At 41.6% G+C, this 15,169-nt stretch overlaps 1 protein-coding gene across 3 annotated transcripts; it reads right to left on the bottom strand.

Moving 5' to 3' along the window:
- Positions 1-831: 831 nt before the first annotated feature.
- On the bottom strand, positions 832-14,868 carry LOC141100410 (tumor necrosis factor receptor superfamily member 10B-like). Of its 3 annotated transcripts, XM_073588897.1 has the most exons (10): positions 14,449-14,857; positions 14,273-14,329; positions 13,717-13,816; positions 12,133-12,264; positions 8,838-8,952; positions 7,097-7,179; positions 5,969-6,052; positions 5,243-5,262; positions 4,273-4,387; positions 832-3,481 (listed from the first exon to the last, which is right to left on the bottom strand). In XM_073588897.1, exons 3-10 carry the CDS (start codon positions 13,751-13,753, stop codon positions 3,201-3,203), a joined length of 867 nt encoding a protein of 288 aa, XP_073444998.1. In that variant the 5' UTR covers positions 13,754-13,816; positions 14,273-14,329; positions 14,449-14,857; the 3' UTR covers positions 832-3,200. The 3 variants fall into 3 exon arrangements, with proteins under 3 accessions (XP_073444998.1, XP_073444996.1, XP_073444997.1); XM_073588895.1 differs by lacking the exon at positions 14,273-14,329 and having other exon boundaries at positions 14,449-14,864; XM_073588896.1 differs by lacking the exons at positions 5,969-6,052; positions 14,273-14,329 and having other exon boundaries at positions 14,449-14,868.
- Positions 14,869-15,169: the final 301 nt, after the last annotated feature.

Genomic DNA, 15,169 nt, shown 5'->3' with positions numbered 1-15,169 from the left:
CGTTATTAATTGGACTGCGTCGGACAGGGAGTATACGGTTGGTTTATTTTTTTTACTTTTTATTAAAGGAGACAGAGGACGTCGCTTGGATCTGGGCGTGCAATAAAAATATGAAAACCGTGTTGTCTTTTATTTCATTAAAATACTTTAGTCTTATGTGTGTGTGTGTTTTTAACCCTTTCAAACTAGAAGATTAAAAATGGATAGGTATCTTATTGACGCCTCTCCATTATTAGCCGGGCTTAATGTCACCTTACAATAGCAAGGTGACATTAACCCCACATTACCCCATATCCCACCGCTACAAGGGAGTGGGAAGAGAGGGGCCAAGTGCCAGAATTGGCGCATCTTAGAGATGCGCCATTTCTGGGGTGGCTGCGGGCTGGTATTTGTAACCGGGGGGGCCCAATATCCATGGCCCCTTCCTAGGCTATGAATATCAGCCCACAGCTGTCTGTGTAGCCTTTCTGGCTATAAAATATAGGGGGACCCCACGTCATTTTTTAGGGGGTCCCCTTATTTTAATAGCCAGTAAAGGCCATGCAGACAGCTGCGGGCTGATATTCATAGCTTGGGAAGGAGCCATGGGTATTACCCCCTTCCCAGGTTACAAATATTGGCCCCCAGCCATCGGCTTTCCCCCTCTGGCACAGAAAATTGCGCGGGAGCCCACGTCATTTTTTTTCGGTTTTTCTTTTTTAAATGAAACATTGTTCATTAATAAACATGGATCTATCTATCTATCCCATATCTATCTGTCTATCTGTGTATGTAATGAAGTGTGGGTTAGACAAATGTAAAAGAAGAGGTTGGACAGAAATGACATCACAATTTTTTGTTGTTAAATAACATAGCTTTATTTAGCTTACGAAAACGCATACAAATCTGCATGTAAAAAACGCATGAAAAACTGCATCAAATCCACATAAAAAACGCACCTGCATTTTCTGCCAAGAGATGCGGATTCTGCGTGGAAAAATCTGCACTGGAATCCGCAACGTGTGCACAGACCCTAAATCTCCGAGCACGCCAAAATGCTCGGAGTATTTTTTTACAACGAGTATACATGCTCATCAGTAAAAGCCATCAAATCCCTACAAGACAACAAAGAGTTAGTAATTTGTCCAGTTGATAAGGGGGGGATTGTGATATTAGACCAAGACCAGTATCACAGGGAAGCTTTACGTCTCCTAAATGACACCTGCACTTATAAGGAACTGGAAAAGGAAACTTAACCACTAAAGGACTGAATATAAGATTTCTAAACAAAAATGAATTTGAATTCATCAACATGATGTTTTCTAGGTTGGCTATTTTTTACCACCTACCAAAAATCCACAAGGATTTGGTAGACCCACCAGGGCGCCCCATTATATCGGGCATTCAATGCCTCACAGCAAATATGTCAAGGTTTGTAGACTGCCACCTGCAGAAACTTGTACCTCTTTTGCCAGCATATTTAAAAGACAGTACATATGTATTAAAATTAATGCAAAATATACACTGGCACGGCCACTATATCCTTGGCACTTTAGATACCACATCTCTTTACATCGTAACATGGAAGAGGACGAAAAACAGCAACATATTTTTCAAATAAATTTTCACTTCTTCCCAGCGAACAAATCGACTTTTAAAGCGACTGCATGCATTTTATTTTAACACATAATTATTTTAAATTTGAGGTGGACTACTACTCCCAGAAGTGAGGCACAGCTATGGGAACCAGGATCGTGCCCACCTTTATGTAGGGAGATGGGAAGATGTCATCTACCCTGGAGGCGAGCTGCAGGCAAACCTGGTCCTCTGGCAACGTTATATAGACAGCGTTGTATTTATTTGGTCAGGGGGTCCACACACCCTTGATGAGTTTTTAATGGATATCAATAAAAATGATTTCTTTTTAAATTTTACATCTACCATTAGTGCTGATAACATAAACTTTTTGGACTTGGATATTTTTAGAGAGGATTCAACTATCCAGACGTACTTTTAATAAACTAACAGATTCTAACAGTTTTATTCCACTAGATAGCTGCCATCTTTCTGGCTGGCTGTTGAATGTTCCTAAAAGCCAGTTCATGAGGATCCACCGAAACTGCTCTAAACCCCAGGACTTTAACATAGAGGTGGATTTATTAACAAAAAAAAAGTCTAGAAGAAGGGTATAATAAAGAAATTCTTGTAATATCTAAAGAGGAGGTTGCAACTAAATCCTTTCAGGATATCCTTAATGGAACTATATTATTGGATCCCAATGACTTTGTTTCCATTATAACCCAATATAAAGCCAATTTCAATATCCTTTCAAAAATAGTAAGGAAACATTGGGACATACTAAAGGATGATAAAATGCTGGATTAACAAATCCCAACCTATCCTCGGCTTGTGTATGAAAAAGCTTGTAACCATTGGTAACGTGGTCGCCCCCACAGTTCAAAATAACCCCCCTCAGAAAAACCTTCCACATTTTTTCAGGACACCCTGAAAGATTTTTTTCCTTGCCGTAAGTGCAAAATGTGCCAACAGGTCCAAACTAAAAAAAACAAATGGGTATTACTAAGGGTGGCACAGAATACAAGATTAGGGATTATCTTACGTGTTCCACTGCGGGGGTCATACACACTATCAAATGTCCATGTGACAAATTCTATGTGGGACGTACCAAACGTCCACTTAATGTTAGAATAAATGAGCACAACAGGTATATAAGGAAAAAATATACAGACTACCCCTTATCTAAACACTTTGTGGAAAATCATGGAGGGTTGGTACAAAATATGGTGGTTTTTGGCCTTGAAATTTTACACCCACATTGGAGGAAAGGCAACTATATTAAGTCCATGTCACGTGCAGAGAGTAAATGGATTTTTATGTAGGACACTTTGATCCCTAGAGGACTCAACAGCGAAGTTGAACTTTTTGTTTTTTATTGGAACAATATCATCTGACCTTCATGTAAGGTATTTAAAGACTCTCTACCAGAAGGAGGACCATCCCTGAGGAAGGAAACCGGAATTTCCGAAACGCATTGGCTAGTGGTCCTTGCCGCGACCCATACCTAGCCCCAGTCATGCGGACATCACGTGATCCATCGCGTCACACAGGTCCTGCATCAGCCGCACAAGCCAGATGATTGCTGACCTGTTTAGACAAGCTGATAATCGGGAAATGATGATCCCGGCCTGTCTAGATAGGCCCTAAATTGATCGCTCAAACAATTTATCCTCAATTAATCTAGTAGATATTTCTTGCGCCACATTATCCAATTTAATGAAGGCCAGTTTGCTCAGCCAGATGTTCACATCAAATTCTTTCCTAGACAGTTGAAACAACATGGCGTAATGCTGTTCTTCTGTGGCTCTGAAGTCTTCTTTTATGAAGTTAGTCACACTTTTTGTCAGTCCCAGCTCAAGAACGAATTTCTCAAATACGCGTGAAGGCACCAAATCCACAAAAATACTGCAAGTTCTGGTAATGACTAAAAAGAAACAAGAACAAAATGTGTTATCTGAGGTTCTAGTATCAGGAGATAATTGCCGGAGAAGGAAGGGATGATGTGATCTGCACAATTATTAGTGTACATCATTTTTTTTAGCAACACAAGTCTGTTCATTACATGGGAGCCCTTTCTACAGTAAATTTAAGGCTGCGTTCTAAAGATCAGTATCAGTACAGAATCGGCCGTCAGCAAGTGTCGGGACGTGGATACAGCCTCTGCTCACTTATGCACTGAAAGTGGTGACTGAAAACTAAGCAACCGGCACCGCTATGACTGAATGCCGGAGGCTACAAGGAGGAATGACATTTGTTTTCTCCCAGTAGCCGAGCTTTCAGTAGTGCAGCTGGACAACGCTGAAATGCTGTTAGGAGTAGTCATGTCAGGATCCCCCGATGTAACACTGGGAGCGGGAAGTCATGTGCCCCCCAGGTATACGATTTGCATACTTCCGGCCACATTCTGACAAGACATGTCCATTCTCACTCAATTCACTTGTATTGAGAGAGACCAGACACGTTTAGTTGGCAAGTGACCGCATGTATGCAGATCACACACTTGTGGTCACATGACCGCTGCTTTCGTCATGGAGAATCATGACAGCGTGCACATTGAGTATTCACAAGTCTGCAGTCACATAGACTAACTCCAGACTTGGACCCCATGCCTGGAAAACGCCATGTAAGGTTAATATGTCCATTTGCAGGAAGGGACTACAGTTATAAGTTGTGAAATGGGTTGAAATGAAAGCACAATTTTAACTTTCATCTTACCGTCATCTTTTGCGATATCATTTCTCATGTAAAGTTTGTTTTCTTGCTGTAGAAACTTTTCCTTTGCATCCTTCTCTGAATCATCCTCCTCATGTATTAGACACTTTGTGAATATCTGTCAGGTACAGTTCATATCCGTCAGTCACCGTACACACATATATAGGAGCTTATAAATGTGAAAATAAATGTGTAGGAAATAAATGTGAAAATAAACACTGATGCCAATTAGGCCTTAGATCTACAGGAGCTCAGGATCTACAAGATGAAGAGTTGAAGGGCAGGCAGCCCATCTACCACAGGATCAAACTGTATGGGTGTCCTGTCGACACTAACACAGCTCAAAGTGGCGCTTGCCGGAGCACCAGATCTTTTAGTACTAATGACGACCCTGACCCAAAGGAAATCAGAAGACAATATCTTTACAATGGTGACCCTACTGAAGCACCACTATAAGGCTGGCCTCACACATCCCCAAGGAGAGGTACTAAATGAAACCAAATTGAAGGGGACGATAGTAGGTGATCTATGATGCGCAACCTCTGTCTATGTGGCGTGTGACAGGTCCATTGTTCTGTCATTACTTGACCATTGCAGGAATTAAAGGTCTCAGTGAATTACTGAGACTCTTCTAACCACCTACAAAGACGGAGCAGAAACCCATTTAAATGGGCCGATAATCGGGATAGATCGCTAGAACACGTCGGCCGATTAGCGGCGTATGTAAACACGCTGATGGTCACCCAACAAACCACTCATTCGTTGGGTGATTGAGACTTTCATGAAAGTAGCAAAATCGTTCTATCTTCATCACATCATCGCGTGTTATGAGATGTGCTGCAGATAACGATGATATTCTACGCTCATAAGTGTAAATACAACTTGCTGTTCACATTATGTAGAAATAGAGAAAACGGAGACCTCACACGAGCCATTAGGGTGGATACAGCTGCAAAGCGACTTTTTCACTTACTTTTGGTAGCCATATTAATCCTGTAAAAAAAAGAAAAAAAACATGAATAGGAATTTATCTGCGGTGACACAAGACATTTCTATCACTATCAGTGTTTCCAAGTGGACACATGACCAACCTATAGGCATACAAGTGCACCGGTTAGGGAACACGTGCCCAGATTAATGCCACCAAAAACAGTGGCGGATTTCAAAAGACAATATGTAATCAAAGAGTTGGGAGAGTGGAACAGAACTATGAAAAGGTGTAAGCGGATAGGGAAGGCGCCTAACGAGTGCTAAAAAGGTGCCTAAAACAGTGATATAGTGGGAACATCATAAGTGATGATGTAAATTAAAATATTTAAATAAAATGTATGGTATTCATATTATACCTGAAAAGTAAAGACAAAACATGAAGTTGGAATTTATACACAGTGACACAAGACTTATCCCTATTAGGACACGTTCACACGTTCAGTATTCGATCAGTACTTGACATCAGTATTTGTAAGCCAAAACCAGGAGAGGAAAAAGTATAATAGAAACCCGTCACCACTTCTGGATTTATCACCCACTCCTGGTACAAATACTGAGGTAAAATACTGACCGAATACTGAATGTGTGAACGTGGCCTTAGTGATATTATGGGCGTTGTAGTTTTAGAAAAACTGTACAGTTACAGCCTTCAGCCCATTGCTCCAAGTTATATTATACTCTGCATGTTGGTGTTCCACCAGACACTTACCATCACCACATTTCCTACAGAAGAACCAGACACAGATAATTAGAGTAGTCACCACTAGGATGACAAAAGGCACCAGAATGTATACTGAAAGAGAATGGTACAATTAGAAATCACGTGTGCCAATAAAGACGAGTGAATTGGTTCAAGGTGAATTGAATTTATCTTGAGTTTTACGGAAAAAAAATTTCCGGTCCATCCAAATCTGATTTTTTTTATTCCCTTCATGAGATTTGTAGAGGGAAGAATGAGGGGTTAATTATTATTATTTTTTTAAAGAGTATACTATCTTTGCTTGTCAACTGTGCTGGTCACAGCTCCCCGCCTGATGATCAGCTGATGCTCCTCGCCTGGTGATCCGCTAGTGATATTCGCCTGGTGATCCACTGGTGCTCCCTGTCTGATGATCCGCAGGTGATCTTCACCTGGTAATCCACTGGTGATCTTTGCCTGGCGATCCACTGGTGCTCACCACCTGGTGATCTTCGACTGGTGATTCGCTGGTGCTCCCTCTCTACTCAGTGCAAGGTCTCCACATTACGGCATGTGTCGCTTGAGGTGCTCTCAGCACACTTGTGCTTAGTAGAGCAAGACCAGAACCATAGGAGACCATTGGATGACCAGGGGGGAAGCTGTGGTGGCAAGACAAGTGAGTACAAGAATATACTTTTTTTTAATTTTTAACTCCTACGCTTACTATGCTCTGGATCCTGGAGACACGCCAGATCATAATAAGGCACATTCAATTTGCATCTAATCATTTTGGTGCAAATCTAATTTCCGAGTCAAATTCGAGTGAACTGTCCGATAAGAATTCTGTCCGGCATAATTGCTCATCACTAGACGTCAGTAAAGATTAATTTTAAAACTATATCAACAAAGATTATTCAGAAATATCAGTCCCTTTGGGGAACAGTGAATTAATACAAGTGATGCCACCACATTCGTCTTTACCCCCTCCTTGTCAATGCAATGTCTGAGACTCCTGAAAAATGGCAAGCTCTCCCCGAATGAGCAAGAGGATTTCTTGCCCTTTGGTCGACCCTCATCTGAATCCTTTTGACGTGTTGTTTTTTTCAAAAGTATTTTGTATAACGTGAAAGTGTGTGACATTTCTAGCACTTGTCTTACCTGTCGGATAGGGTGTTACAGGAACACATACATTATCAGATGTGGAATTACAGGTTTGCTGTAAAACCTGCACCGCGGGGCAACTAGAAACAACAGAAAGACAGAACTATAGATAGTGGCTAAGATATTTACTGGCAAATAGAGATGGTATTTGGCCTAAATGTCTTTACAGGCACACACCTAACATTTTACATGCTTGGCCCTCTCTGAAATGAGCAGTAGAATTGTACTAAACCTTGTCACTTAAAGGGGTTGTTAATTTTCAAGAAAGTGGGCTTTAAACACTGCAAAATACCAAAAAAATAAAGTCAGGAGATACCCACCTTCTCTGTGTCCGGCGCCTGCTCCAGGGCTGCTACCCCGGTCCTGGTGTTTTGGCTGCAGTGCCGACATCACGTCAGCTCAGTGGTGAGTGCTATGAACCTCAGTGACTGGCTGGAGTGGTAACTGGGACCGCAACAGTGGTGGGGACCCAGGGAGGATGAGTACCTGCGGAGTTTGTTATTTTAAAGAGTTTGGGACCCACTTTCCTAAAAATTGACAACCCCTTTAATTTTCCTAATAGTCGTGGTCTAAACACCATTTCCTTGGAGATCAAACTCATTTTTCTGAGAACTTTCCAAATATATGTAAAAAGTTGCTAAACACCGACTGACAGTATGGGAATCATGCATGCATATAGGGATAGAGGTCAATCACCGATTTGCACCGCCCACTGGGCTCCTAAGCCCAGAATGAGCATGGATAAATATATGAGTCATAACGAATATTTTCCACTGGGCAATATAACAATGTGCTCAACTGCTCCTGCTCTAAATGAGGAAGAGTGTGACATTATTGACACTTTTATTCCATAAAGGAAGGAGGGGAGAGGCTCCTGCTGCAGCTGGTTGATATATATGATTTTTTTTTATATGTGTAACTGGAGGTATAGTTAATTACAACAGACAATTTTGTCACCAAAGGTACACATCATGATTCTTGGTACAAGTGATTAATATCAAAGCTATGGAGTCAGTAAACCAAAGTTACAACCACATCCCCTCTATTTTTTCACACTCAGACTCCAGATGTTACCCAAACGCTTTCAGAAATGGCCACCAATTATTGATCACAAATTTATTGTACGCAAATAACGTCAATAGGAAAAAGAAACCGGCACCCCGACTTCCTTATAAACCAATTTCTTTCTTCGATGCATATAAAACCATGACACACACAAATGTGCAGACCCTGACGCGTTTCGGGCTTTGTAATTTCCAAAACGCGTCAAATGTCTGCACATTTGTGTCCGCTATGGTTTTATATGCAGTGAAGAAATAAATTGCATTAGTTTATAAGGAAGACGGGGTGCCGGTTTCTTTTCCCTATTGGATTTACGGCTTTCACTCTTGACACCGGGCACCAGAGGATGACTTATTTTACGGGTGTCGTGAGCTGAAATTTGCTTCTCCGATCATTGTAGCGCTTTTTTTTTTTTTTTTTTTTTTTTTATAAATAAGGACCATAGACTGATAGAACAGAAATATACTCATATTATTAACACTTCTAAACTTGTATAAATTCCTTTGAAAGTTAATAAATTAATTAGGCAATATTAACAACGGATGGTTTTTTTTCTAAGCTGAATTTCTGACTTTACACAAAACTCCACATCCATACTTAATAATGACCCCACTCTTATATACTGTATGTCTGGATGCATCCTGAGGTCACATCATCTCAGGACACTTCCACGTACCTTGATCTGCACGGAAGACATTGATTAGATGTGGAATTTGTGGGGCAGTAGGTTCCCTTCTTACACTGACAAACGGTGTTCTTAGTGATGTTACAAGGTGATATTTCCTCCTGATCTGTGATCACACGAAACAAGAGGAAGAACTATCATGATTAGAATCCACATTTTTCAGTCTTCTTCTTCAACTTTATCATCACATCGACTGTCTTTCATAAAACCGTCATCTTCAGGTGCATGCCGTAATCAACAGATCCAACACAGCAATAATTGGTTAGTCTATAGCAGTACAGGCAATCCTCATGAGATTCCAACAATTGTAGCCCACGTTTTGAGACCACAAGCTGGAAATCACCAGGGAAGTCAGAACTGAGCACGTCAAGTCACATCGACGCACCATTGTGGGGACTGGTCCGTTGTGCAGCTCTATAAACCAACATACCTATAATTAAGTACAACCTGTCCTCAACAAGTCATGTAACCCAGGAGGTTCCTAAAAGTCAGAATTGAACACACTATGAAGCTATGTGCGCACATAGTTTTTCAAGAAATTTATGGAGCAGAAACTCTACAAATTCTCCTCCTAATCTCAAAACTCCTCAAAAACTTGGAGTTTCTGCTCAGTTTCTGCTCCGAAAACTCAGCAAAAAGACTCTTACAGCGAACTCATAGCACAATTGAAATATTACACCGAATGTATTAATATATATCTTAGAGTGTAGATACAACCTTAGCTATCAAAGCTTGTCAATCTCACATTACCATTAACAAAACATCTACATTTCTAAAATATGGTCTTCAGCACAAGCCTAGAAACACTATTCGACTTGCCATAGTTTGACTTCTCACCCTTGCAAAGAACTTTCTCTAGATCCAATCTTCTCATCAACATCTCCTTCCCATTTTTTAAGCCTTGTTTTCTTACTATTTTTTTACCGATGGTTCCCGTAATGCCAGTGGCACGATGTCCCACATCAGGTGGAAACACCATGGTGTCTTCTCCTTTTAGGAAGACATTTTCAACCTCTTAAACACTCTATGTTCTGCTGCTGTCCAAAAATGTTTGGACATAGCTGCATTGTACTTATTACCTGGTCCCAATTCTCTGGTAGAAAAAAGACTCTCTCAGGCAATCGATCACAACAAGGTGATTGGTTATACCAAGACTTTGGAGGTCTTTGGTCATAACTTATCATTCCGTGTGAATTGATGCATCAAAGATTTAATTACCTCTGAACCATACTACTCATACCATATCTTTCCTCTATGCCTCCCTTGAAGCACTTCTGGAAACTCCCCAAACTTTGACTTAGGTTAGCAGTAATCCAGACCCTATAGTCCTAATCTTCCCACCTAATGCAATAATGCTCCTGAGTCGCTGTGAGCTCATCAAATTTCCCTGTATGTTTGTCTCCTTCCCCCCTCGTTGTTACTATGTCTTGTTCTCAGTACACATTACAATATATTATTAGGGAACTTCCTTGAGCTATTGTTTGTACTTAAATAGTGAGTGCATAACTAAAGTCTGCTGATACTACAATTGTTGTAACCAGGAGGCAAACTACCTGTATAGCAGCTAAAGTGGAGCTCAGGGAGGTTCAAGTTGCCCGGTCGGCCCATAATGCAGTTGTTGGCATTGGCCGAGGTCACAATAATTCTTCTAGAGTCGTCATGGACAGACATAAAATCTCATACACAAGTGAACCTCAGGTGAGCCGCCCCAGTGGGGTAGATAGACCCCTCTACATGACACCAGTGACATTACCAGTGGTCCACTTAGGCGAGTTGTGATGAGGCAGCTCTGAAAAGTTTGCTATGGTGCCCAGCCTTATCTACTTATGACCTCGATTGCATCCCAATTTTAGGGTCATATCATATTTGGGCTAATACCGTAATTAGTACTATTATTAAGCATTAGAATTTATCTACATCGCGTACCGGAGGTCCGCTGCCTCGGAGTAACCCTTGACTCTGCCCTGTCCTTCAAACCTCACATCCAAGCTCTCTCCATCTCCTGTCGCCTCCAGCTCAAAAATATTTCCAGAATCCGTCCCTTCATCAACCCTCAATCTACTAAACTACTTGTGCATGCCCTCATCATCTCCCACCTCAATTACTGCAACATCCTTTTCTGTGGTCTCCCTGCTAACACCCTTGCACCTCTCCAGTCCATCCTCAACTCTGCTGCCCGACTAATTCATCTCTCTCCTCGCTACTCCTCCGCTTCTCCCCTCTGCAAATCTCTTCACTGGCTCCCATTCCCACAGCGTATCCAGTTCAAATTACTAATACTGACCTACAAGGCCATCTATAACCTGTCTCCCCCATATGTCTCTGAACTAATCTCCCTATATCTTCCCTCACGTAATCTCCGGTCCTCCCAAGACCTTCTTCTCTCCTCCACACTTATTCGCTCCTCACCCAGCCGTCTCCAAGACTTCTCCCGAATATTCCCCATCCTCTGGAATTCCCTGCCCCAACACGTCCGGCTATCATCCACACTCTGATCCTTCAGAGGGAACCTGAAAACCCACCTCTTCAGGATAGCCTACAGCCTGCAATGATCCCCGCTGCCTCCTCCCCACTACTGGAGCTACAGCCTCATAATCACCGGAACTGCTGCAACCCCCCAACCTACTGTCTCCTTCCCCACCATCCTGTAGCATGTAAGCCCGAAAAGGCAGGGTCCTCTCTCCCCTCTAAATCAGTCTGTCATTGTAAGTTTGTTTACTGTAAGTGATATCTGTAATTTGTATGTAACCCCTTCTCATGTACAGCATCATGGAACCAATGGTGCTTTATAAATAAATAATAATAGTTAGTAGGGGGAGACTAGCTACTATGATATCTCCCATACACTGTTTTGCATACACTCTGCTCTCCTGTCTCTATGTAGCAGACGTTCAGAAGCAGCAGCAGCATGGAGAACATTATACAGGAATACTGAGCAGTGTAGTTTTGAATCTTGCTCTGGGGTGAGACAAACACTTACTAAAAAGCAGCAAAATCAGCATTAACTCTCTCTGCCTCTCCTCCATCACTCATCCCTTCTCTACAGACTTTAATAGTCTGTGATCTGATCTCTTGTGTCTTGACCTAGACTGATTTTAAGTGTTTTTCAGAGTGAATGTGGGAGGAGAAATGACTCATAAGTGGAGAAAGAAATACATTTCTCTGATAACATACTATATATTTACATTTTTCTTATATTCGCTTTACTTTTGATTTATATAGTTTGTTAAATAGACAAACTACATAAAAAGTATCTGAGACATAATACATGTCTCTCTGCAATTACCTGCACGGCATTTGGTACAAGTGAGGCAACTATTCAGGCCCGTCTCATGTTCACTATAATTCTCCCCGGGATTACACATCTTACATATTCCCTGTGTATAAGATATCACACAATCTTTCTTCACAAAGTTTCCTAGAATGGAAAGAATTTATTATAGGCCACTGGACAGGATATTTCTGATCAGTTCAATGACAACACACATTTATGACATATTTATTCTGTAGCTTCAACCTGAAAAATAAAATAAGTAACAACGATATATATATTGTGCAAAATGTAATATACAGTACATGCATTAAAGAGGGCTTGCACGAAGGTAGCAAGTTATCACCTATTGATAAAAATGGTCTTAACTTTCTAATCACCGGGAGGCTTCACTGCTGGGACCCCCACCGATTCTGAAATGGGGCTCTGCAGTACCCCATCTGAATGGGGTGGCATTGTACTTGAACATCTCTTGTGGTCCCATGAGTAGATAATAGAGCGGTGGCACACATGCTCCATTCAGAAGAGGCACTGAAGAGCAAAATTCCCAGAATTTGTGGAACTCTCAGTCATCAAGAAACTCATACCCATTTTATAGATATCATGGTAAAACTTCTTAAGCCGGTCATACACATTAGATGGCTGTCCACCGAACAATAATTCGGCCGATAGTTCATCCAACAGCCATCTCAACCACTTGGTCACTTGTTCTGTCGGGCGTTCCAGGAGAGCAATACGATTGGCAGTCCAAAATCAGGCAAGTCCAATCGACATCTTCCTTGAAATCAGTTGAGCAATACCCCCAGAAACATTAAAGTGTTGGCCAAACTGGTCGATGTCGGCAAGTTTGGCCAACGCTAGTCTAATATGTAAGGGTCTTTAAAGCTTTAAGCTGGCCATACAATTGAGATGTCTGTCGAATGAATGCTTGTTTGGCAGACAGCTATCTCTCCTGATTCCATCTCTACCATAAAAATGAGCTCCTGGCTTATCCACACAATTATGTGTTCTGAATGAGGACAGAGGAGAAATTCTGCCAGATGCCTCTCGTAGCAACTTGTCTCCTCTAAAGACAAAAAGATTGGGTGCTGAAATTCCAACTGTCCCCATGCACATGAGATGATTGGTCAGTCCTAGCAAAATAGGCAAGTTTGGCTGACTTAAATAATATGTATGGAGGTGTTTAAAGTGTATCATTAGGACATCCTCTTTTTCTAAAGGAAACATCAGTTTTCCATACATTTCTTCGGCAGCATTCGGTGTAGTAACATGTGCCAGCCATTCAAATGAAGGGTCAACCTTCAAATATATCAAAATGTTGGCACCACCAGAGCGGTAGCTGCTTTTTCTAGCAATTCTCTACTTTTGTTCCAGACAATTGACAACTCAGAACCTCGTTTATGATTTCCATTTACATGGTGGTCCTCTTAGATTGTAAGCTCTAGTAAACAAGGGCTGTCCGTCTAGAATTCTTCATGATCTAGGACAGTTGGACCTTTTAGCTACAATCAGACCCCCAACATAATGCAGTATACAGTACAGCGGTATATGCTTTACATTTAGAACTCAATGGAGACTACACGGAGGCATTATTCTTACCTGCAGGACATTTCAGACAGAAGATGTTCCCATTCATATAGTACGAACCATTACGTCGAGGAACGTATGTGATTTGTGGTTTACATCCTATGCTATTCACCTGTAAAGTGGAAATCTGGTCATGAATATATCAACTATGCAATGCTCTTATTGACTATTATGTCCTCTATTGGAGGCATGTAGAAGACAGGTCAAGAGAAAACTGGGCAGAGTGAAGAACGATCCCAAACGTTTGGCATCAAGGGTCGGAGGAGACAAGTATGCCTGCAGGACCAAATGCAAAGCGAGTAGAGCTCAGCAAAACATTTTTGAAAGTCCAAATCTGGTCTAATCAATATAACTATCGTTAGGAAAAGTCTCCGGCTGATCGTAGAAAATATCTGAAGTAGAAAGACCTCAACAGTCGGAAAGTAACTACCAGCAATATTAATACCAATAGCCACAGTTGAGCGTGAATGTCATGAATCCTGAATACGTGATTTAGAATTTGCATCCAAAAGTCGAAGAGATGTGGATTTGTTTTGTTGCAAAAAAAAAAAAAAAAAAAGGCAATCACCGGCGCTGTGGAATCTTAAGCAGCACTCCTCATTATTAGTGATGGCAGAGCTTCTCCCTTTGGTGAAAGTATATAAAACAACATCAATTTGCAAGGAATATATAACTTCATAAGTCAGAATACGAAATGCCAGATGAGTCGTACTAACCAACAAGCACCGTGCATGAGCTACTCACCAGATAGAGTACGATGGTGCATCTAATGGGTAGGTCACACAAATAACTCCCAAGGAACTGCATATTGACCTGCAAGCACACAAGCGTGTGAGGCATTGGTTGCTACTACAGTTATGGTATATATAACCAGGAAGTCAAAAATACAGCCTATGAGTGCTTTGCACAAAGATAAGGAAGTCACATAGAAAACATATAAGGGTCAAATTCTAAGTTCAAACAACCTACAAACAGAAGAGGGGAATTCCAACCTGAATCATTGATCATCTAAGGTGACTTCCAAGGATCATCAAATCAAGAGCCCCCTGTTCCCTCTAGACCACTACTAGGAGGACTGTGCCTTGTACTTGGCTGTTTATGTCAATCCATAGAAATTTAATAGAACAGCACAGAGTATGCTAAGCTGCAACTCCATTCACACTACTTCTCAATGTGGACAGGGGGTCCTTAATATTGTGATTAATGGGGATCCTGCAATTTGATGGACCAGACCGGGGGTACCTCTCTTGCGCCGGTTCTGGAACTGTTGAGGCTGTCACCATTGTTCTCCTGGGGAAAGCTTTCCAACCAGGACCGACCTTTGCACTCGACAGCAGGGGGCGTGACTATGATAAAAGAGCCTGAGTGCGGGAAAGGGGAGAAAGACTTGGCGGGAAGACAGAGCGCGCAGCAGGGGAAGTTTGGTGCTTCGTCCTCTGAGCTCTGTGACAGCGCAGGCCCGCAC

This window comes from Dendrobates tinctorius, unplaced genomic scaffold (genome assembly GCF_039654945.1).
Source record: "Dendrobates tinctorius isolate UK_male_01 unplaced genomic scaffold, ASM3965494v1 ptg000104l, whole genome shotgun sequence".
Taxonomy (NCBI): Eukaryota; Metazoa; Chordata; class Amphibia; order Anura; family Dendrobatidae; genus Dendrobates; species Dendrobates tinctorius.
The sequence above is the reverse complement of the archived record's forward strand: the minus strand, read 5'-3'. Positions and strand labels throughout refer to the sequence as shown.